Source organism: Hypomesus transpacificus, unplaced genomic scaffold, assembly GCF_021917145.1.
Source record: "Hypomesus transpacificus isolate Combined female unplaced genomic scaffold, fHypTra1 scaffold_107, whole genome shotgun sequence".
Classification (NCBI taxonomy): domain Eukaryota; kingdom Metazoa; phylum Chordata; class Actinopteri; order Osmeriformes; family Osmeridae; genus Hypomesus; species Hypomesus transpacificus.
The window spans coordinates 483060-507955 of NW_025813698.1; the positions used below are offsets into that span (position 1 = coordinate 483060).

The window sequence follows — 24896 nt, forward strand, 5'->3', positions numbered from 1 at the left end:
CTATCCATGTTTGTCCACTGTTTAGTACTTTCATATTGAAAGAAAATATGTAACATTTCTCAGGTGTGCCTTAGGTATGTAGGCTGTCTATCATAACATGCAGGTGAGAAACACTCCTTCCATGAGAAACCAGTCAACAAACGAAGAACTGCAAGGAGGCTTAACCCTTTCTGAAACTAATTGAAACTGAAATTCTCCCCCAAAAGCATGATGGGGGTCAGACAAAATTGTGTACGTAACACACTAACTTCCCGCATGACCGTCCACACACAAAAAAATGCAAACTCAACTGCATCTAATACTATTGACTTTATATGTAAATATAACGCGTAATATAGGCCACAAATATGTTTTCCGTCTAACTAGACTTTTGTTTACTGGGCTGGTACATATCTAGTCGGCAAGTGACGCAACCATCCAATCTAATCGACGTAGCCTACGTTGCTCCACGTCTCAGTCCTGGCCTCACCGCCTCACAGCCGGTGACTCCAAACTGGAAGATGGCTGCGGTGGAGCGTCCCCCAGTCAAGGAAGGGGTTCGGATTGCTATGCTATGCGTCTGTTGGTACACAGTTAGTTCAGGTGGCAATGTTGTGAACAAAATCATTTTGAATGGATTCCCGTATCCTGTTACTGTCTCGCTCTTTCATATCTTTTCAATCATCGTCTTTCTTCCACCGTTGTTGCGGGCATGGGGAGTACCTAAAACAGAAGTACCTCACAGATACTACCGATGGTACATTCTCCCATTAGCTTTTGGGAAATACTTTGCATCCGTTTCAGCCCACTTCAGTATATGGAAGGTACCTGTTTCATATGCACATACTGGTAAGTAGCAGCAGTACATCTGAGTGTAATCTTAGGCCGCCTGAAGCTTGGTTAGCTAGCAGCAGTCCGGCTCAATACTAGCTGTACTAGCTAGCTGTGTCAAACCGTCTGTATTGCTCTGTTGTGCTTTGAAACGAGTGAGCGCCATCTGGACTAGCGACGACCTCAATTGCTTTCATGTGCTTGGCATTTGAAGGCATGTTTGAGGAATTGCTAAGTACTTTAGGCAGTCGGTTTATTTAATTAAACATGCTACCAAGATCTAGCGGCTAGCGTCTGCTAGCTAACTAGCCAGGTTGGATAGCTAACTAACCTGTTCGGGGGAGGGGCCCAAGCATCTGTATCATGCAGTTTAACACCTTGTTTCATCTCTCGTGGATTAAAGATAATTTTAGCGCTGGCAGCAGACGATTCTTGACATTAACTGTCTCTAGTCTTGTTGAAAGTGACAGGAGTTTCTATTTAGTATTTATTGGTTTGATATTTTACCCTCAGCACCCAACCTGACTCACTGCAGAATATTTGCTCGCATTATCGGTTGTACCTATATAATGGCGACTATGTAAAATAAACTGCGAACTTTGTGACGTGGCACATGAGCTTTCATGCCTTTCTGGCACAATTTTCATATCTGAAGCTATGTAAACAAACACAACGGTACTCATACCGTCGTATAAATCATCTCTCTAATCCTCATATCCTCACCTTGAGTCACAAAGTTCATTTATCAATCTGACACTCTTTCTTTTGTTTATGTCCTTTCCTGCAGTCAAAGCCACGATGCCAATATGGGTTGTGTTGTTATCAAGAATTATCATGAAGGAAAAGCAGACAACAAAAGTAAGTAACACCCAGAATGCATTGTGCACTTGTTGGTGTATGTGACTCACCTGCTCTGCCCCATCTGTGGTGATGTGGCACGATGTTGGTGTTGGCAGGTCATATTACCATGAGCTTTGTTGAAAGTAATGTCCTGTCTCCTTGGTAGAATTGGGTAATCTGGTCAGTTCTACCTCCTGTTAAAACTGCTGCTTAATTATTTACTTAGTTTGAGTTTGCTGGATGGGCAACTTCCTACATAGGAGAAACTATTTATCCTATGTGCTATTATAGGACTGAAAAATAAAGGTTAGATCCTTGTGTCCTCATTTCAAACATAATTGCATGTAGCCAAACTGTGCTAAATAATGAAATCTAGAAACCAAAGTGTCAAAGTGTTATGTCAAAGAAATAGTTTTGACATAAGTACGATGGAGCTTTAGGTCGACAGATACTAGGACTACAGAGTGTAGGACAGAATAAACTGCCTTTCTACCTACCCAAATGTGGCTGACCCTGACCTGCTTTCTTTTGTGGTGACTCCTGTTGCAGGTGTATGTATCTCTCATTCCTATCATTGGAGGAGTACTGCTGGCCACTGTCACCGAACTATCCTTTGATATGTTGGGGTTGATTAGTGCCCTGGCGGCCACGCTGTGCTTCTCTCTGCAGAATATCTTCTCCAAAAAGGTAAACCCTTGCCTGGCTTCATTGCATTATAGTCAGAGATGTTGACTCAAGATGAGGGGGATCCTACATCAGTTTTTAGTATGGTAGAATGTAGGCTGTGTATGCTGTCTTATGGTGTGACTTTCAAAACCCTCGATATACTCGAAGTTACTTGCTGTATCTTGGAATCCAGTTTGTCACGTTTTCGCTTTAGAAAAGGTGTTTTATGACTTCCCTCGTTTTCTGTCCCAACTAATGGGTTGTCTGGTGTTGCGGCGAACACAGGACGTATATTTGTTTCGGCAGTGACCACGACCTGAGGATTCACTGTGTATTTCTTTTCAGGTGTTGCGAGATACAAGGATACATCACCTGAGGCTCCTTAACATACTGGGCTTCAATGCAGTCATATTCATGCTTCCTACATGGATTCTGGTGGACCTTTCATCTTTCCTGGTGGATGGGGATTTGGTAGGTAGACTGCATGGGACATAACATGGGTTCCAATGGAAGGAAGGAAGGCGGGAGATGATAGAAAGTTAAGAAATTATATTTTGAGTTTAAAAAAAAAAGTTTAAACTTGGCACCTATGATTCTAGTTTTTTTGTGTCCTAATAAAGCTCCAGTTGCATATCACTGTGGATAAAATGTTCTGTTAAATGAACGAAACGTAAATGTGGTTACTATTCAATAAACATCATCAAATAATCTTGTTTCCTCTCCACCACGACCCTCCAGATGGAAATGTCAAACTGGACTGGAACATTCCTCCTCTTACTGGTCAGCGGCTTCTGTAATTTCGCCCAGAACGTGATCGCCTTCAGCATTCTCAACCTGGTCAGCCCCCTGAGTTACGCCGTGGCCAATGCCACCAAGAGGATCATGGTCATCAGCATATCACTTCTGATGCTGAGGAACCCCGTATCCTCCACTAACATCATGGGCATGATGACAGCCATTGTGGGGGTCTTCCTCTACAACAAGGTGAGTGCCTCTGAAGTGAGTGACCTCTACCTGATACTTTTACTCACATCCGAATCAAAACATTTATTCTTCTACCCACCCCCATGCACAAGTTTGCAGATTCTTTATATTATTCTATATCTTTCATTTTCTCGTCTCATATTCTAAGTGTTTGTTTATTCTGTATACATTTTCGCGCCTCTAAAAATGTCTCTCGTCTGTTCTGTCTACAGGCGAAATATGACTCGAACCAGGAAGCCAAGAAAAAGCTTCTGCCTGTCTCCAAGCAGGATATGATGTCATTTGATAACTTGGGACTGGATAAGACTCAGCCCAACGGGTCAGTGCCTTTCTCCCAGGGTTCAGAGCTGCAGCACGGCCGCAGCAATGTACTCACTGATCACTTCCAGTACAGCCGACAGGCCTATACGATGAACTACGGTAATAATAACCACCAGTATGTAGTGTAGGTTGTGTTGTCCTCTCCGCCCTCCATGGACTTTGTGTGTTGCGTTGTCCTGGAAACCTTCTACAAACCGTCGTCAGAGAAAAGTAGTGCTGTTTTATTATTTTTTTTACAGATTTTCTGCAATTCATTGTTTTTTTGTTTTTTTCAGATCACAAAGTTATCTAGTAATGAACTCAGTTTAGGAGGTTTAGAAATACTTGACAGGTTTTGTTTATGGAGTGAACCATTACTTTTTTTTTGTCTGTTTGCAAAGGAAGGGATGTTTTTCTTGTTATTACTGTGAGAGCTCTTAATATGTGGGAATGATTGTGTTTACACCCACAATGACAGTTTCAGAACGAATATGTTGTTCTTAACATATACTGTGTATCAAAGACGCTGAATATCCATGTGCATACTGTTTTGTGAATCCGTCTTGACTTCAATTGCCCCAACCATGACCCAAGAATCTCAATGCTGCTGAAATGTCAGTACCCCTGCATTTCTGTCCAAATATGAATTAATAATCTTGGTAGGATGTTTGCTGGTGTACTGAAATGTAGGCCTATGTAATAGTAATGAGGATTTTATGGAAAGCACTTGTTCCACTAATTATATCAGTTTGCTAGTCCAATGCTACAAAAGTAGATGGGCAAAATGTTTTTTACATAAGATGTACTCTGAGTACATCTTGCGCATTGATTTGATAACCATGTTCTGTCCCTTTATTTTTAGTTACATTGCTGGACTGCAGAATAGTGTGGGATAGGCCCGACTAGGTCAAATAATTGCTACAGGAATTCCCAGCTCTTATATAATGCTGGCTATTCCCTGGAGAGGCCACACATATTCTCACTGTTGTCTGTGATTCTATCACGTAAGAGCATTAAAAGTATGTAACTATTTATAGACGCGTCATAATCCTAATTAAGTTAATGCATGTGATTCATTTTTCTTGCCAATCTTCAGTGAACATCAATGCTGTGTTTATGTGCAACTTTAGATTGAAATGGCCTCATAGGCTTAACCCTGATTGCTTATTTTCTCTCTTGAAGATTTTCCCACTCTGTTGTCATTGTCACAGTCTAAACTATTTGTTGGGTTTGTTTATTTGAATGTGTTGTGAAATATATTTGTGCAATTTGATCGATCATAGTTTAATTTATGTTGCTCCCACCAGAAGGAGAAGGCCTAATTGTATGTATTGCAATACACATTTGACAACTTTGTTTGGGCTTTAACAAACTTGTCTGGGAACAATTTTTTTATTTATGATGTTTAATTTGCACATAAACTGTTCACATCTACCGTTTTGTTCACCGTGTACTGCATAGTACATGTTTGTTTGCACATACACTGATCTCTTCAAACATTTGTGCCAGGGGATGCTTTTGAGGAAAAATAGTTTTTCCTGTACAAAGACTAAAACCAGATTAAATATGAAATAAATGTGTCAAGGTGAATTATTCATTGAGATCTGCAGTCTGAATCTAACCGGTAAAATGGTCTGAAGTTTTGGAAACCATATCAGTTTGTGGCCTGTTTAGACACTGCTGTCATTGTGGGAAGGCAATTGGTCTAGTTGTCCTTTTGGGCATTGAAGTTGGATTTGTTTGGTTGTTTTTTTTGTTAACTTTTTTTTGTACTTTAATCATGAGAATTAATTTTTTTAGCGTTTTTGAAATAGCAGTCATTTAGAAATGCACTTCTTCTAAGCCTATACACCTCGAGTTAAATAACTAGATTTTGCGTTGGTATCATTACTTGAAACTTGGTCAGATTAATTGAAAACACTTAAACTAGGAATTTACTTTGTCACTCTTTTAATTGGGTTTGTTTAGATTTCACTGTTGTCTTGACTTGCCAAATGAAAAGAACTGATCTACCTGAATGAAATGCAGAACATTTAGGTTTTTATTTGACTCATTTTGATTTATTTTTTCATGCAGTAGCACAGTGTTGAACACAATGTGCATTGTGTTTAGTTGAACTTGTACAGTAACATTATTGTCATCTTGAGCTAAAGTTATCTTCAGCTAGGTAAGAAAGGTTGATAGTTTTTTGGGGACTTGTCTAAGATGCCATTTACTGGAATGTACATTTGGAAGCCTGGTGGTTTGCTTTGTAAAAGTTGTATAAATTCAATTTTGTGTGTTAAAGGATCTTGAGAAACTGAATTTTTATTGAAACAAGGTTTATAGATTTTTATTTATGTTGTCTAGGTACAGAACATTTACAAAGGTGCAGCTACATATGCACGGTCTCCGTCTGCTTTGGTTTAGTAAATACTATTTTTAAATGTCATAAAATAAATGCATTGTGAAAACTTACAGCTGACTTGTCTATCATTTAAAGTAATGTGACAAAATGCGCCCCTTTTTTCATTTAACAGCGCTCTACCTCTTGAGAACAGCACGCATCCCTTCACTCAACCCCCACACCTGAAATAAGAAACGGAACCAACATATGTTTAACTGACATTTAATTTAAGTGACTATTTAATGGAGTGTCACTGTTGAATAGATCAGTTTAAGGTAAATGTGTTGGAGTAGGTCTAGCTTTAGTGGCGTAGGTTACCATGACCGGAACCTGTGGACTGATGGTAGAGATGCGCATTGCCTCTAAGACGTGAGTGTACTTATTAGTGTCCCACACGTTTTCTGGGTAAACGTGACTCCTCTGCGGGCTGGCCGAAACGGCTCCTTGGCGACTGTGACAAACTCTTTTACACAAGACCCGAATCTTCCGAAAGAGAGTCCGTCGAAGGAGAATATATATCCAGGGGTCCAGAATGGCGTTCACAGAGGCAGCCCGAATAGCCGTCAAATCTGCCTGGAAATCATCTTGTAGTGTTATCTGGTTAACAAATACGCGTACCTAAAAGAAAACCAGAACCGACACTTATTTTCTCACTTTCAGATAACAACCTTAAATTAATTGATAACCCTTATAACTTACCACCAATGGCGCCGAGAAGCCTAAAACCACCACAGAGATCACCATGAGAACAATCATCATTTGAACCTCGGCGCCTGATGAGATTGCTTTCCATCGTTCTCGCGCACTTCCCCGTGTGACGGGTCTTTGGACTGTCTTCCGACGCATGATTATCAGAGTCCCACAAACGGTAAAGTTTAAGACTATGGTTATCAATATGAGAAGAAAACTCACACTTCCATATAAGAAAGAATATGTGGCAGGTAACGGTTGTTGTGTCCTCCAGTCAATGAAGCACCATGTGTGGGACGATTGAGGAATGCTGTTCGCCATACCCATCATTGGAAAACAACAAAAAACTACATTTGCTATATAGATTAAAAACATGAACTGGCGGGCAAAACGTCGATCAACTCCCCATCTTTGATAAGTGTAGGGGTGGCACATGGCTAAGTATCGCTCAGCAGACATTGCGCATGTAATACTTAGTCCAAGGACGCCAAAAAACAGTAAGAGAAATGCATGGAATTCACAGAGGTGCCTGTCTTCGAGTATCTTTGCATTAAGATATGTAGCGATAGTGATTGGGCTGGCAAGACATGTCCCAAGCAAATCAGTTACAGCTAAACCGCATACTAGTGAGTAAAACGCAGACGATTTTTGCTCTTGTTTAGATCTGGAAAGGGCGACTATTGCTATAGTATTTCCAATTACGCCAACTGCAAACATGAGGACAGGCACAGCCATCGTTGCAACAGTCCCATCATCTGTACCGTGTGTGTCGTTCATGGTGTCCAGTAATCAATGTTTTCCTTATTTTCCCTTGGGTTATTTTATGTATTTATTCCGAAACAATCCATCTGCATCCATGGGAAATGTAGGCTATGAAAGTCGCCCCATCCTTCAAGATCGCACCCTTGTAACTTCTTGTTCAATACTGCAACTGGAACGGGTAAACTCGCTCTTCGCACATGAAGTTGGGCTACTTAACAGTCTTCTTAACTAAGCAGTTAATATCCGCACTGGACAAGGAGAGATGGTGCAGTGGGAAGGACTGCATTTCCTTTCCTTATCCCACCAAGTGTTGTCGTCACCAAGTTTACGCATAATCTGGCCCTTGGGAGGTCAGAATTTACGAAGTATTGCCCCACATGATAATGCATTAGAATACATGCATGTTTATTTTTGTCACCAACAGTTACTCATATTCACAAAAAAAGTGGCCATAGACATTCCAATTGCTAAACTTTACAAACAAGTAAACCAAACCCTTTCAAATGATCAGTTGATCCTCAATCCTGCAACTGCAACTCTTTGTTTGAGGGAATAGTTGAACCAATTTAATAGGGGATTTTAGCATGCACCCAATCACACCTACGGTATAAGTTTCCAACACTGTCTCCAAAACAATCTTCACAGCCTTGTGCTAAACAAAGATGGCTGTAAATGGCTGTTACTGGGGAGGTCAGCCGTGATGGAAGGAGAACACAAGACATTGGTGCACTCAGCTGTCTGACTCTCCCCATCACATTTATTACTGGATGACAAATGTTTACATTCAGAACTGGTGTGGCACGATTCACGTCTCGTTCCATCCTTAAAAGACAAAGCACGATACCTCAGTGAGAGGTATGACATCAGAGCTGTGTGACAAGGAGAGCTTTTTTTGTAAACAGAACGGATCGCCTGAATCCAGTATATATATCAACAGTGCTCATAAGTGTTACTGCACTCTAACCGCAATATCTTCAAGACAACTCATTTATTATTTTGAGGTCCATTTCCGATAAATGATTTTTTTGTTTCTTAGAAGGATTGCAATTTGATATTATATAATTGCAACAAGGTAAGATCAAAGTAAAAAAAAAAAAAAAAGGCTAAACTAGACTTCCACTAGGCTAGCGAAGGGCCTGCTATGTCAAGTGCTGCCTGCCATTTCAATGACCTGTAACATGAAGGATTGTGATGAAGGCAATGTCATAACTTCCAGGAAGTTATAGACCTGAGAATGACGCGTAAAGTCAAGAAGAAGAGCCTATGCAGCTGTGTTTCCATGTTAGAAGCACCACGGTCTCAAGTTCAGTCCACCAAACACAATGTGTTTTCAGGCCTAATTTGGTTCAGTTTCAGTAAGGAGATGCTGTATACTTAAACTGTGTTTACTGAAATTGTCTATAGAGAAAATTCAGTTGATCATGGCTCAGGATTATGCTGCTCTTATTAAAACAGACAGATTGCCTCGATATAGCTTTACAGAACAGATATTGATCTGTTCCATTAGAGTCAGTGCCTGAGTTAAGATGTCAGCCTGAAGTCCTTTGTTCACAGTCTTGTCATTAGAGTAATGCATGTTGAATATCTGCATGGACTATGACCATATTGATAATGGATGCTACAGACCTTGATGGCCTTGGATCGTTGTTGATTGGTTTGTTTGATGTGTTTGGAATGTGTGTCTGTTATGTTTATGTTCTGTGCTGTACCCCAAATTTCCTCTCGGAGGGCACGTCTAAGTCTTAAGTATGTCTAAGTATGATATCTCACTATGTAAGGCAGTGTTTATTTGAACCTGCATGCTATTTGGCAATTTGCCTCACATTGTGCTGGCTTTGCAGTACACTAACATTACTGTTCTTTGACCACACAGGAGTTGTAAAGCGACTCATTATCATTCCTATAATGCTAAATTGAACTTTTCTACACAAAACTGAATCACTATCGGAGAACATGGGAAGCACTTCACCCTGTTAGTCATTAGAATCGCTCACACTTTGGGTCCCAGCCAACGTATTTAATCCTCAAACTCATCCTCCGATGAGTCATCATAGCTTTCATTTAATTGATCTCCACTGTCAGCATGAGTAGAATGAGAGGTGACCCACCAAATCCTTTTCAAATACAAAATAAATGTCTTTGTATGTTTGTTCAACTGCATTAATATTTATAGGAAACTAAAGGGTGGATTTGCTTTTTATCTAAAGTGGGCCTAGTCTCAACTACTAATCACAAACTAGTCCAGCATCACAGTAAACTGGATATTACACTACTGTGAAATAAAGGACATTGAAGTGTTCAATCATATCCCCAGGCCACATACTTAGGTCTTTATTTGTGTTTGTACTTTTCATTATAATTCTAATTCCCCTGTTATTTAGAAGATGATTGAAGAAAATACTTTGTGATATCTTTAATATGCAAGGCTTTGCTGAGAAACCATTGCACAACAACAGCCTTCCCAACAGGTTTATTAAGATTTTTTTTTAAGCCAAATTCCGTTTGCGTTGTCATAGATACTAATTAAAGCAGAGTTCATGGGAGAACAGTAGTTCATGAGATGGATGGTGTATTGTACGATCTATTAAGCACTTTAGGGCGATACACATGTTAGGCATAGATTATGAAAATGTTAACGTGAACTGTTCTATGTTCTTCATCGCTCGTTGTAAGGACATGTAGTAGGCTATTAACTTTTGATATAACACTGGATTGAATTGACTTACACCTATATTGACAATGCCTCTACTGCATTCATGTTATTGCAAGTTTTCATCACAATACATTTCCCACTAGAGCAGTAATTCTCATAAGATGGCAATACTGCCCTTAAATCCTTTTTGTGCAGTTCAATCAGGGATTAAAACCTCAAGTTCCCATGTAGTTATGCATTCCAGCGGAGGTTAATACATCACCGATGAGGCATCTTCTTGACCTTTGGCTCCAACATGTTTCACACGACTGGAGGTTTAAATCAAGCCAAGGAGTAGAGCTGACCGACATCCTGGCAGGTGAGATGTAACCATTTTCATTTCGTAAACATTCGAAAAATAAAATAATGAATCCCATTATCTTTTTTTCTGTTTACGCGTACGTTATCGGAGGGACTGATTTGACACAGACCATCATGTTTTGGCAGTGTTCTCCATTTAATCTTGAACTGCAGCTACTGTAGCTGATGCATGAAAGATCTCATGGAGGCCAATATAGACGTTCCCACCCTCCCTGCATATTTGTGTTCCTTCAGATTCATAAACAACGGTAACAGCTGCACATCATTATGGAGTCCGACCAAGATGCCACTAAGACGGCTGTGAGCTGTCCCAAGGACCAAGGACCTGTCAAGACATGGCTCTCTTCCAACAGAAGAGGTAGGAAATCCTCAGGAATCTGAAAAGGAATCTTGTTTATTGTGTCGAGAAACACAATCAAAATGGTTTTGTTTATAATGACATAATTCAAATGCAAGAATTGTGGGTGGTGGTGTGAGTATGCATAGTAAAATAAAGTTGATGTGACAAGTAGAGATATAGTGACTTAGTGAAAAAATGTCAAGTCACATAAGGGTCAGGTTGGTTCTTTAGCATGCACAATATTGAAACTGCACTGACAGTTTTTAAATTTTTACAATGCAGAATTTGTTGATAGATTCGGTAGAATAACATTTTTTGTCAGGCAGACATTTATAATACAGAAGTCTTCTCTCAGAAGCTGAAAGAGTTTATGTTTAGAAGAAGTGGACTCTTAACGTTTCTGAATTAACATCCGCTCTGGTGTTTAGAAAATAAAACACAGTTGTTTAGTTCAATGTGCTGATCAAAACATAGATGTTCGTTTCAGCAACGCTGCTTGTTAACTATTAACCATCTGGGGCAAAGTTCTTGTGTTTTATAGAAATGTAACAACCTTCCAAATTTTAATTTGCTCTCATAAAGAACATTTTCTAACCACATCAAATTACACGCGTCTGTAGAGCTTTATTTGATATATTCTGTACCCTCTCAAATGTATGTAAAATGTACAATTCCGATCAATGTTGAAAATCTGTTACAAACCCAAGCCATTTCCCATTACACAGCAGTATGACACCCTGACACATTCCCCTCACACAAAGTGTCATTACTGGAAGTGACAGTGATGAAACATTGACTATGCCAAGGACAGTCAGGAGGTCCCTCTTCAACGAGTCAAACGCTGACGCAGCAGAGACACAAACACACACTGCAGTCAAGTTAAAGCGAATGACTAGGTTTGTTCTCTATGGTCCATGGTTCCCCGTCAGACATTGTGTGTAACATTCATGTTCTCAGGGGGGGTCAATCCGAAGACAGTCATAGACGTTGCCTCACGTTTCCAAGGAGACGGGGTTCGTTTTAAGGCCAAGCTTATTGGCGTAGATCCGGTTCTAGAACCTCAGGGGGAGAAGATGTGTCTGGACTCCATGATGAAAATGAAGGTAGCCTGTGGAAAGACTGTCCAGAGTACTATGCCCTATTACCATACCAGCACCAAAGCAACATTTGATGTATTGTTTCTGTCTTTCGCTTGCGAATCTACTTGCCATTAGAGAGAATGCATGTTTTTTTCTCAGTCTGGTAGCGGGTTAGAGTTTTTTATCATTTATAAAAAAAATACACTTAACAGTTCATCTGGTCACAGGAAACACATAAAAGTCATGTCCCAAATACTTCTCTAATGTTATGATAAAGGCCAATATTGAGGACCACCGTGAAACTCTTTGGTATAGACAATACAGCTGTCCGGCAGGAAATCCTGCTGCTAATCTGATGTTGTGTGTGTCTCTCAGGGCCAGGAGGTGGCAGGCAGGAGTCAGGGTAAACACAAGCAGAGGGTTTGGCTAAAGGTCTCCACTGCTGGCCTGAAAATTGTAGATGAAAGGACAGGGGTAAGTACCACATCACTTCTTTCTCACAACTGTAATGAAACTCTTTTATCCCAATCAGGCACAAGAGAACAGACTGGGAATTATTTGAAAGCTGCAAGAAATTGTGGTCCAGCTGAAACAATGGGAAATGGAGAAGACATAACACAAGTTTTTTTCTCCCTCTCGCTCCAGGGGATGTTAAAGCCCACATGTTTGTGATATTTTCTTAGAAAACGATTGAACGTGGGGAGAGCTACAGAGTTAGGGCAGACATGAGTAATGGAAAATGTTTACTCATCTTGTTATCATTTTCTTTATTCTTAAAATAATTTGATTATCATGGGTTGCTGTTGTATTATAAATGATTTGAGAGAACTTCCATACAGCTCATCCCTGCCCCAACATTTGTTTTAGAAGTTATTTTCATCAGGGCGTTCTCATGAGCGTTTTCACTCTTCTTCTTCTGGAAAGGTTGTGGAGCACGATCACGAGTGTGGGAGGATCAGCTCCTTGAGGAAGGACGAGTCAGATCCAAGAGCTCTCTCCTACGTCTACCACAGTGATGGATCCTACAAACTCTTCTACATCAAGATGGCTAACCTGGTGCGTGTTTTGGCTAGGAGCTCCTTGTGTTGAACTGTTGGGTCCACATTCTAGTGGTAATTAATTTTTCATGTGAATGTTTGGTCACTAACAGGCTGACCCTGTCCTTACTGACATCACAGAAGTGTGTCAAAGTCTGGATGAAGTGGCAGAAAATAACGAAGTATCACAAGCAACTGATGTGAGTTAATTGTATGTTTATATTTTCACATTTCTGTTTGTGACACTTCTCACTTTTGATGCTATTTATTTATGTATTTATGGTAGACTGGTTCCTTGCTACTACTTGATGAAGATGCAACCAGTCCAACAAAGGTATATATATATATATATATATATATATATATAAAGAAAAAAAAAAGATGTTTAGGATCAATGTGCTCAACCATTTAACATAAGCTTAGGCAGAAACACAAAGAAAACTTTTGAACTCTGACGACTGTTGATTTCCTCTGATAAGGGCCTGGATGATCTGGACATCTTCAACCTCGGGCCTAGCTCTCCAACAGGTCAACCAACGCAGGTGACGTAGATACCACATTGATAAAGATAACATGGTACGGTGCTTTGATGCAGGACTTGCTCATTCATACTGATTGACCATCCATGTATCTGGGTTGGTTTTGTAGATGTCCTCCAGGGATGAGCTGATGGATATCTTCTCCTTACGTCTGGAGGACCCACCAGCTACCAGTGAAAACTCAGATATGAACCTACCAAGTGAGTTATCACCTAGAAAACACATTCTGGTCCCCTATACAGCCTCTGACTGTTAACTCGTATTCAATGCTGCTAGCATTACATAGGCCTACATACCTAGTATGAATGTAACGTCAAATATAATGTCATCCAAACGAAATGCAAGTAAGTGTGACTTAAGACTGATTTGTTTACTTTTATTAGATGGTAGTTTTTTTGTATACAGTTGTTGTCATTGTGCCATTTAATTGTTTGTATAAGGATCGTAAGCAGGGCACTCCTGTAAATAATATATACAGGGCTGTATACAATATAATGTTTATATGAGGCTTCAGCCATTAAAAGATGTTGAAATAAAATACAAATACAACCACCCACCTTTCAAAGGCAAATATAATTTATTAAGAAAAGCTACACTTGTATAACTCTTTCTAATGTGTTCAAGGATCTCCACAACAAACCCCATCACTATCTCAGACCCTCTACACCCATCCAATAGGGGGCTCTCCCTATACATCACCAACCTCCATCCCTTGGGGCCAGCAAGGGCCCTTCTCGACCCCTCCAAGCATGGCTTGGGGAGCTCAAGCCCCAGGCCAGTGGTCCACCCAGCCTGGTGTGGCAGCATGGCCACCAGGTGGCATGATACCTCATGGGGGAGCTCAGATGCAGGGCTATGGACTGGGAGTGATGAACTCTCAGCCGGGAGGTCAGTGGGGTCAGTCTACAGTGAGCTTTCCCCCAGCTGCTATCAACTACATCCCTTTCGATGGAGAAGGAGTACAGCAGCCTGTCTCTCCTACAACCATTAACAAACCTCCACTGGGGTGAACTTACTGAGAAAGTTGCTATTTTCTGTGATGCTTTTTTAATAAGGTGATTTAAAAGGTTTTGGTATAGGCTTGCCACTTGTATTTTTTCAAACGTTTTTTTCTGTGATTATGATCTGGAGATATATTGTCAATCGAGAATGATTCTGTATTCAGATTAAAATAGGTTCAATATGGTATTCTGCAGATTTTTATGGAGGTGGGATGATATACCTGTTTACAAACTGATGACAAATGTGTGTTTTGATAAATTATGAATTTGTCATGTCATGTTCTAATTTTCTCACGTGTCTAGATAAGAGTTGTCCTTGGAAATCTACCCCTCGTGTTAATTTATGACATATTGATTACATTGATTTGTGTGTGTTGAGGTTGTATTTAGGCTTTCTGAGAAGGCTATACAAACATATATTCCAAGTTGAAATAGACATTAGACTTTCTTCAAGTTGTGTAAGAAATTGTGTCGATTAAAAGAATCAAGCAAACTGATTTACACGTGTCAAAGGCAGTTACAGATAGTGAACCTAGCTAGACCTGTCGTTTCCTGAAGTATCAAAAGGCTTTAGTTCGTCACAGCGTCAACGTTCTCCCTCGTGTGTGGCACAAAAAATAACTGTTCACCATGGATCACACTTTCATTTGACTAAGACATAAAGTAGATATTGACAAATATGGTAAGACTTTATCTTTGTTAACACCGAATTTGTATTTATTCCTTAGCTACATTCAAGCATTATAATAATTTAACACGGGTGTTAAATTTAACACAGCAGGTCCGCAGGTGTACGTAAATGTTTCTACCTTGCTCTTTACCACACGCACAATGCCTAGCCAGCAGGAAATTGTTCAGTCGCATATGTCTTATTCATTTCTCATACGTCTTGCTGTATTTAGATGCATTCCTGCTAGCTTTTTATAGATATATTTGTGGCATGGCAGAATGATGACTATATTTGGAAGCGTCCTTATTAGCGCAATATTCAGGTTGACACCTCGACTTCAATAGGTTGCAATGTCGAAGTGCTACTAAAGGTCACTAAGATGTTTGTAAAAAAGAACAAAAACATAAAAAACTAGAATGAAAGTAAAAGTATAAATAATTGGAAGATTAATCAAGTTATAGTTCATTTATATTTTTTGGGTTGACTGTTTGTTCTCTGTGAAATGAAAAGACCCATTCATTAAATCCAGTTAACCATTTACACGTTCTATCAGCAAATGCAAACACACCAACATAGGTATGATGAAATTATTTAACTCATTGACTACAATATAAAATGTTACTTTGTGCCCAAAAAATTCTGAGGGGTTTGAGAATTGTATAAGCCTACTACTATTGGAGTTTTTCTCAGGTCACAAAACAAATTACATTGTTCAAAAGTACATACACAGTTCTGTTTTCAGTAACAAAGTGCTTGGGGAAGAATAGGCTACCTATCAAACGTTGCGTTTTGTGGTGCAGAAATATTTTTGCTTTGATGATGAGCAAAGCATGCAAGCGATTGGATGATAAGTGCATGCAAGATCCATTTCTATGGTAACCATTGCCGACAGAGGAGCATACGTGTGTGGTTACAGTTGCTTCCGGCTTCTGTCATGTTACGTGTGTCTTCCATGAATCCAAATATTATTGTGTCATTGATTATGTTTTGCTGAAGTATGTCCAAACTGTAGAGTACTCATTTAAAAAGAATTATAATTAAATATTTTGCACCAAAAGTCTTGATCTCTATTAAAAAATCGTTAATCCTCCTTTCAAAAAATATTGAAAACGTAAAACATGAATAGTGTATTTCTTACGGCTCACAGTCTTGTCATGAATGGTTAACAAAGTGATATTTACCTCATGAAGTCGTTGTCATTTGTCTGTACAAAAAAAATTACATTAAATACCAATGTGGTGTCAGTGTCTAATTGTAGGCTGACCTACTTGAAAGGCTCCTTCTGAACTAGGGCATATCTACATTCACTGAAAACTATAAGACCAAGTATAATTATAATTTAACCATGGGTTGAGTGACAAAAAAATCGATATAATTCCTTAATGTGCAAACTGATGAGTGGCCCGTGGATAATTTTATTTTGTGGAAAATACCATATTAATCAAAAACTACTTTAAACAATGCATTTTTTATAACTTTTTTAATCATTTGGTCAATTACATGAGATAGTTACAGTTTGTGTTTCCATATTAACTTTTAGCTTAACCTTAAGCATAAGGAAATATTTCTCATGCAAGGTTTTATAGAGCATCAGTATTCACAGACACAAACCAAAACCAAAGACCAAAATATCTTTTAGTTTCACATTCTTGCTCAAGTTTACCTAGCTCCTGTTCAACATGATCAGTGCTATGTCTTGTTACTTCGAGACACATTTGAATCAAGGAAACACTTTATTGTTCTGTACACATGTCCTCTGCAGCGAGAAAAACCTTAGCATGCTAATGGGATGTGAAGATAGTTGTGTGGGATAGGTTGTGTTGTTTGTGCTAACTTCCTGCTTAGACAAAGAAGCACTTTTCTCATTTACTGTGTCTTTGTCAGGAGGAGGCTGTAGATGTGAAAGCGCTTAGGGCCAGGTTTCACGCCAAGGCTGAGATCAGTGACAGCAGTAGAGACAGTGGCTCTCCAAAATCTCCTCTGCCAGCATTCAGGACCGGCGGTCTTTTGGCCGAGGGTGGCGTTACTGCAAACGGGGTGGCCAGAAACAAAATTTCGTCTGTGGTTCCTTCAACTCCTCCTGGACGAGACTCCCCCCCAGTTGTCCCAAGGTTCCCCAGGCACACGAGGAACGACGCAGGGGGCGGTTCCTCCCCGAGGCCCCAGCTGCCTCAGGGAGTCTTCCCTCGCCTCCACGCCTCCACGGCTCCACCACCTCATGGTGTAAGGACAAAGGCACTTCCGCCGCCATTTCCGCCTTCCGAAGTCGCAGAGACGGCAAGCAGGGTAAAGCTCACTGGAGCAATGCTGCAGAACAAGATGCTGAAGCACCAGGGGCCATCGCCAGCCAAGCCAGGCCCCAGCGTCCCCCCACTGTTGCCCAGCCAGAAGATCCGGTCGGAGGTGGCCCCCCTTAGGAGGCCCTTGCCTCCAGAGAGAGCCAGGCCCATGAAACCCAAGCGCCCCCCCCATGTCAGCCTGGATCAATACCAGAGAAATAACAGGGTTCCACCTACCACACCGGGACGCACAGGGATGAGGAGGACTGATGGTGAGTAGAAAGCAGGTCGTTTGGCAACTATTCTTGCAAATTGAGTAAGGCGAAGACATGAGTACTGAGAATGCCTTGGCTCTAGCTCCTAGATTTGCACAAATATGCAGGTCAAAAAGCACTGTTTGAGTCCGTTCTAGGTTTACTTTATCGCCTCTAATAATTTAAAAGGAATTATTGTACACAAAGAAAGAAATAAAGTTAAACGGTATAAATAAAATTGATTTTATGTTCATCATCAGGAGCAAGCATTTCTTTATTTCAGTTTGTTACTTGTCAATTTGTTACGTTGTCTTCATTAGGACATTCCCCACAAGTCGAAGGTCCTTACTCGCTGTCCAATCTGTGAAAAGGGAATATCAAACCCATTGGTCCACATATTCTGTTCTTGGTCGTGTCTAGGTTCTTCCTCCTCAGGCAGCAGTAGCTTATCCCTGTCTGGATTGGTCAGTCCTACTGGGCCTCCCAGACCCCCCAACAAACCCAGCAGCCTTCCACGCCACCACACCCCTGTGTGAGTTTAGCTTACTTCCTGTATACATCTTAAAATATATTTGCAGATCGTATAATCTTCTCTTAGTATGTTAGCACATAATACAGTGAAGGGGACACTGTTATGATTTAAATGCAGAATCCGTGTAGAATTAGTAAGTGTTTTCTCCATGGAAAGGAAGATGGCTGGGGTGACAGTTAAATGGACTTTCATAATGTATTAATTCTTAACTTTTGACTTTTGCTATGTTTTGTATATTAGTATTTTTTTCATAACACCACTGTTGGGAAGTTATGAAAGTGCAACGTACTCAATTAAAGGCGATTAGTTTACAAGTTTCATCTGTTTTGTTCTCGAAATCCTAAAGATTTAAGGAAGGAGACGATGAAGAAACATATGATGACATTGACCTGCCACCTCCACCTCCACCTCATATGAGAAGCTTTGATAAAAGTGGTATGTGAAATAATATCTTCTATTTTACTATATATGTAAGGGTTAAAGTTAACTTATGATATAATTGTATGGTAAGTATAATAAGTCTAAGTAGGAGCTATTGCAGTGACTAGAGGATTGCAGTATGTGTACATACTTTGTCCTGGGAGGGACTAATGAACTTAATAAACTGTCTATCCATTTTTTCCTACAGACTCTTGGAAAGACAGTGGTTCTTCACAATTTGAGGTGGTGAGTGTAAAATGCTGTTCTTACTAAATGTCTTTATGCAACAATCTAGCAAAAAGTATATTTTAAATGCGACTGATATAACCATAAACAAAGAAATTGAAACAATTAAACAGGCAGAATTATTTATGGAATGATTTTAAAAGTTGGATTTTATAGCCCACTAACTAATCAGTTTATTTGTTATTTGCCTACTTCAGGAAAGTGATGACAGTGAGGTCTATGACACTATCGATGAGGAGTAAGTTAAATCAAGTCTTACTATCTGCCGTAATCAGTTGACCAATTGAACTGTATGTGTTAACAGATCACAGTCACACAGTCGTGTTCAATAATATCTGTTGAATAAAGTCTGTTTCCTTGGTTATGACTGCATCAACAGGCAGGGTGCAAAATCCAGCAGTTCAAACAGGAAGACTGAAAGAGAGATGAAGCGACTTAAAGAACAGGAATTGAAAAATCAGGAAAAAATTCATAAAAAGGAAAAGGAATACAAAAAAAAATTCAAGGTAGTGTACCCCATTTTTAGTGCATGAGGTACAGAACTCTGTAGATGTTCCAATAAATGGTTATTTTCTATTTCAACAGCTGTCAGATGAAGTGAATGTTATTCACACTGCCACGGTCCGACATGACTGGCATGGTGACAAACATGATCTAAGTGTCCAACAAGGAGAGCTCATTGACATCATAAGGATTGAGAATAATCCTGTTGGCATGTGGTTAGGCCGCACAAAGACTGGCAACTGTAAGTTACTTTCAAATGTTGTGTGGGTTGCCATTTTACCTTTCAAATCTCCAGAATACACCTCAAAAATGCCTTCATAGACTGTTTGTGAAGACCCACCACACATCTCTTACCAGTGAATGTTGTGCCACATTTATCAACACAACAGCGAGTTCGAGTCATCTTTTGTAACGTGGTATCTACATATAAATACTTTTTTACCTCACAGATGGCTACATTAGTATAGCATGTGTGAATTTGGACTATGAGGAAGTCAAACGTAAATACCGCAATTCCCGACAACTTAACCCCTTGTCGCTGCCACCACCACCACCTGACCCTCCGCAGGATGATGATATCTATTATGATGTGGACTCCTCAGATCATAGGAACAGGTCGGTCATACAGGATCATAAAACATTTATTTAATCTAGAAAAGAGTTGAATGTTCAAGTAGTAGTGCCTCACTTTGTCAATCGATCGATTTCATTTTTTTGTGCTTTTTTTGGAACAGTATGAACGAGACTGATGGTAAGTAGGGCTCCACTTTTTAAGATTGAGTTAGTCATAGTCACTCAGTTATCATGAAATCCATAACATGGTATTTGTCTCTCTCTCTTTCTAATTCTCTCATTCCTTACTTTCTTTTTGTCTCTTCACTCAGATGACTATGATGACGTCGAACAAATGTTCAAGGAGTTTCCACCTCCCCCTCTTGAAATAAGGTTATACAATATTCCCCTGTTAACATTTATTTATTTTTTCATATTTTATCTATGGAAGTCTTATCATGCCTTATTTGGTTGAAGTTGGCCTACATTGCTAAGAAACCCTAAACTATGTTTCAGCCTTGATCCTAAATCCGAGAAGGAGTTGAAGACAAAGTTTAAGGTTAACCCTGCTATTTCTGTTTTTCAAAAAATCATAATGAGTCTGGAGAATATTTCCCATGCCTTTTCCTCCAACACAGGTTGTTGAAAGCACTTGTGTTTCATGTTTTGTGACCTAAACCATTAAGAAACAAAAAAGTTAATTGTGTGATTTCATGTTATTTCAGCTTAATGGACCTATAAAGGTGCTGCACACCATGATGGTTGATTCGAATGCCAACATTAAGAAACCAGGAGGGAAGGATTTAGCTGTGGTTCAGGGAGACATCCTGGAAGTTATTCAGATCACTGACAAGAAGAAAGCCCTCTGTCGAAACAGCCATGGGAAATGTATGTGAATAGGCTGCCCTCTTGTGTCATGGCTGCAGAAACTGTTGCCATTTTTTGATTGACATGTTGTAAACCCAAAGTGTAACCTGCTGGGGTATTTAGTTGGGTTGTTACAATGATCTCACTCGCTGGTTGAAAATTATTGTATGATGCAAATGCAAAAGTAACAGATTCTACATTTTTCTTCCTGTCCTAGTTGGATATGTGCCTAGAGCTTTTCTTCTTCAGATGTAGGTTTCTTTCAGATTCTTTGTTTCTTTTCTGTTCTTTTACAGTACTACATCCTATCATATAGAACTGAAATGAACAATTTATCATTGATCCCTTTCAGCCTGGTTTTATATCACAATTATAAATGCTCAAAGTTTAACTATCTGTAAATATTCCTTTACAGGGAAGGGGATGTATATGACGATGTTGACAACATTAATGGTATGTCAGGCGTATTTTGAAATAGAAAATGACTGTTCTTAATGTTTTAAACTAAAGTTGAACATCAATGAGTTATTAATCATCCCATGGTGCAGTGATGATGTCATGATGTTGTATTTTTGCTCTCTTGTTGATCTTCATACTCTTTACAGATATATATGACAATGACCATGTGCGCTGAAGCTGGCTTCCCTGGAGACCCACCCACCTACACAAAGACACGCACACACGTACACACAACCATACACACACACACATGCGCATGTACACACATGCACATATACACACAACCATGCACACACTCATGCACACATTTATCCTGCGATTTGTTTTATATCCTGCTATTGTTAGTGAACTGATCTAACAAAAGCCAAAAATAAAACTATTTAGTTCGCCTGAATTGCTTTGTACATTGACGATACACCATATACTATGTTCATATATTGGTGTCTTCAGATAATTTAAGAAATAAACATTTCCTCCAGATTATCTGTTTCATGTAGCCTACTATTTCTTTTGATTGTCTGAATCTAATATACGGGTGAAATAAAAAAGGATCCCATATGAACAGAGGTCAAGGTCATGGGTAAACTATCCTGTACTATGAATTGCTCATGTTCAGGTTAAAATATTAGATCCTGCCATCATTGCATTATGGATAAGGGATCCTCTATTTCTGCCTAGAAGACAATTTTGACCTCACTTCCTGTTCAAAGTACACAACAGAAGTTAACGTAAAAAAACTGCTAGCTGGGCACTGTGCACTCGACCTTGTTTAAAACAATAGTTATAAGTAGATGGAATTGTGGAGAACCCGAGAACTATATCCTTCACCTGTCTCCATACACCGTCTTTATATTGACGTTCATAAAGGTGCGGAATCCATCACATCGTGTGAGAAATTCAATGAGAATTTCTTGAAGTACTACATCAAGGCATCTGACTCCACCGTTCCTGTCTCAAACTCTGTTTTGATATGCAAGAGTCTTTGGAATCGCTTGTGAATGTTCTAGAGTCGTACCGAGGAAGAGACAAAGTGGTCAGTGTTGCACTGGTCTACGTTACACACAAGTAAAATGACCAATGGATATAATACCCAAATATATGGAGTACATGGAGCACTTGTGTCATCGCTACATATACAATTAATTGTATTTTCATACCACCATATACATTTTCCTAACTCCTTGTTCCTTCATTTTTACGTCAGATAAGGACAATATGCTATGGGTCTCAGTTGGTCGGTGGAGTCCTAACTCAGAAGACAGAGGGATCTGCGCAACTTGGAAAGAGTCTGCTACTGTTCTCAGCCCAGTTAAGTCAGTGCAGAACTGTTCTCCGACTCTTCGATGACCTCTCCATGCTGGCTTACTCCCATCGCTATGGTTTAGGAGCTGGGGTAGGTACAACAAAAGTACCTAGAATTTGACCAAGTCTGCAGGTCTTCCAGTGCCACACTTTTACATGTCATCTACAGTATTTGAATTGCATTCAAATTGTTTCTGTAATGTTAACAGTTTACCTCCACCTAGGTAAAAAAAATAACATTGTAGTACTTGTGTGTTCACACTGATTAACATTTCACTAGGAAGAAGACCCTGGTCTACGCTGGATGTCTGTGCTGAACAATCTTGCTGACCAGCTTTACTACCCCTGCGAACACATCGCATGGGCCGCAGACACGGAGCTCATTAAGGTCAAGTCTGATAAGTGGTGGCTGTTCAGCACAGTGCTATGGGGCACGTCTCTGCTTCTGGGAATACTCAGGTGAGACATCTGTTGTTCACCGTAGACATTCACATTGCAGCCCAACGCTGGTCAGGTGAATCCAAATATGTCAAGCCGCTTCGAACTGTAGTTGAGCGGACTGAATCGTGTTCACACCACCCAGCATGCTAAAACCAGACTCGTTTTTTTTCCAGGTCTGTAAGAGTCATTATGCTCCTGAAGAAAAAGCTCAGAAAATGCGAGAGGGCCAGAGAAGTCGACCGCAGGTGAGGAATTAGTCATAACCACACCAAAACAAAAACCTTCAAAGCAGCTCTCATAAAACCTCCATGCGAACTGCAGTTTGTTAGTTGAGCTGTTTGTTGAGCTAAGGGGTGTGTCTAGACCAATGACATCTGTGCTTCTCTCTTCCCAGTGAGGGCAGTGTCCCCAGCCCATCTCAGCTTCGGAGGAAGATGAGAGCGGAAGTCCTCTGTGTCCTGAGCAGCATGGCTGATCTAAGCAACGCCATTCATTGGATGCCCCCTGGATTCCTTTGGGCTGGAAGCTTTCCTAATTGGCTGGTGGGACTGATGGGCACCACCTCCTCTTTGATAGGTCTCATCCAGATGAGTGATGGCAGTGCCTAGTCTCGTCCATCAGATTAAGTTAATGTGACTTAATTCATGATAAAATCGTGCAGTGTGGGCTACTTGATTATTAGCAGTCAATCCACATACATTACATTAATGGAAAGTACGATTAGACAAATAGATAGCCAGTTGGAAATAATCCAGTTAGTGCTGGAGTTGTGCTTGTGCAGACAACCCTTGTTGTCAATAATATGCAATCATGCTGCACAAATTATATATAACTTAATTTAGTTTTGTTGTTTAGCAAGTACCCAATGAAATGTAGACAGGGACAAGGCAGGCTTGTGGCTTCCCTTATGCACTCCAGTCATTTGTCTGGATTTAAAATATTCTAAACTATTTCAATGAAATGTGTTTTTTTATCATTATTATTATAATAATTGTTTTATTTGATGTCATATGATTTTGCATCGTTTTTAGATTTTTTCAGTGGAATAGGTCTGGAAGATTGTCAATAAATGTTCTTAACGAACGAAAAGTTGAAAATTCCTACTTCAAAAAAACTGTAAGACCGAGTTCATGTGACAAAAAAAAGTGAAGTGACAATCGACTGAGTGTGTCTAGAATGTTTCAAACGCATGCGCATTCATAACATTCGTTTCTACATTGAAGACGGCTGATAATTGATTAGATTTTGTGTTCTATGGATATAACCTTATAACGTGTGTCATAATGCCTGAACGGGTAATGGCTTGTTGCAGCAAAATATTGTTACAGGTTTAACTATAAGCGAACGAAAAGTCGCTGTTGAGTTCTGTGTATTACTAGGGAGTTCCAAACACGTCCAACGAAAGTCTACCCTGCAGTGCCTGGTGAAGTTCAAGCAGTAACTACTAGTTGTCACTGGATATTCATATTGGCCAAATGCATACGTACTAGGTGAGTTTTTGCTTTAGCTTCACTCGTCTATCAATACATCTTTTTCCAAATACGGTCTTAAATGACATGCCATACTTTAGAACCAAATAACAAGCTAATTAATGCATTTATGCAGGCTAATTAACTATGATTCAATGTTAGCTGCCATGCTACACTAATAGCTTGGTAGCCAACTGACAATAACCAAGTTAGCTAGCTGAGTTAGCAATTCGCCAGTGGGGTAACTAGGCGAAAACTTACTAGCTAATAGCTACCATGTTTATCGTCGATGCAACACAATGTGTTATTACAGCAATAAACGTGATGAGATCAAACATTACAATTTATTATAAAAAAACGTCTAATCAAGCTTTAGATTCAGACGGTTCATTAACATGTAAACATGCTATTTCAGTGTTGGTCTTTGGCAATGATACGTATAGCATGTACTTTG

General features: G+C 39.8%; 5 protein-coding genes across 6 annotated transcripts; 4 read left to right on the plus strand and 1 right to left on the minus strand.

The window, feature by feature from the left end:
- The first annotated feature begins 445 nt into the window (after positions 1-445).
- slc35e1 (solute carrier family 35 member E1) lies at positions 446-6057 on the plus strand. 2 transcript variants are annotated; one of them, XM_047050346.1, is made up of 6 exons: positions 446-828; positions 1598-1668; positions 2200-2337; positions 2662-2787; positions 3055-3315; positions 3513-6057. In XM_047050346.1, the coding sequence occupies exons 1-6, from the start codon at positions 501-503 to the stop codon at positions 3747-3749; spliced, it is 1161 nt and encodes a 386-aa protein (XP_046906302.1). In that variant the 5' UTR covers positions 446-500; the 3' UTR covers positions 3750-6057. The 2 variants fall into 2 exon arrangements, with proteins under 2 accessions (XP_046906302.1, XP_046906303.1); XM_047050347.1 differs by having other exon boundaries at positions 3055-3300.
- On the minus strand, positions 5660-7659 carry LOC124487937 (prostaglandin E2 receptor EP4 subtype-like). Its single transcript, XM_047050348.1, has 2 exons — positions 6686-7659; positions 5660-6604 (listed from the first exon to the last, which is right to left on the minus strand). Exons 1-2 carry the CDS (start codon positions 7451-7453, stop codon positions 6257-6259), a joined length of 1116 nt encoding a protein of 371 aa, XP_046906304.1. The 5' UTR covers positions 7454-7659; the 3' UTR covers positions 5660-6256.
- Positions 7660-10393: 2734 nt separating this feature from the next.
- LOC124487935 (disabled homolog 2-like) lies at positions 10394-14937 on the plus strand. Its single transcript, XM_047050345.1, has 10 exons — positions 10394-10449; positions 10686-10809; positions 11749-11894; positions 12246-12344; positions 12795-12926; positions 13021-13107; positions 13194-13241; positions 13387-13449; positions 13556-13646; positions 14071-14937. The coding sequence occupies exons 2-10, from the start codon at positions 10719-10721 to the stop codon at positions 14454-14456; spliced, it is 1143 nt and encodes a 380-aa protein (XP_046906301.1). The 5' UTR covers positions 10394-10449; positions 10686-10718; the 3' UTR covers positions 14457-14937.
- An 80-nt stretch (positions 14938-15017) lies between these two features.
- On the plus strand, positions 15018-21713 carry si:ch73-40i7.2 (FYN-binding protein 1). The gene is made up of 16 exons (XM_047050269.1): positions 15018-15129; positions 17002-17668; positions 18071-18182; positions 18529-18617; positions 18811-18848; positions 19046-19086; positions 19228-19354; positions 19434-19593; positions 19802-19967; positions 20087-20103; positions 20237-20297; positions 20421-20463; positions 20630-20792; positions 20989-21022; positions 21187-21224; positions 21377-21713. Exons 1-16 carry the CDS (start codon positions 15127-15129, stop codon positions 21403-21405), a joined length of 1788 nt encoding a protein of 595 aa, XP_046906225.1. The 5' UTR covers positions 15018-15126; the 3' UTR covers positions 21406-21713.
- A 67-nt stretch (positions 21714-21780) lies between these two features.
- pex11g (peroxisomal biogenesis factor 11 gamma) lies at positions 21781-23716 on the plus strand. The gene is made up of 5 exons (XM_047050270.1): positions 21781-22263; positions 22435-22623; positions 22813-22991; positions 23147-23218; positions 23368-23716. Exons 1-5 carry the CDS (start codon positions 22201-22203, stop codon positions 23579-23581), a joined length of 717 nt encoding a protein of 238 aa, XP_046906226.1. The 5' UTR covers positions 21781-22200; the 3' UTR covers positions 23582-23716.
- Positions 23717-24896: the final 1180 nt, after the last annotated feature.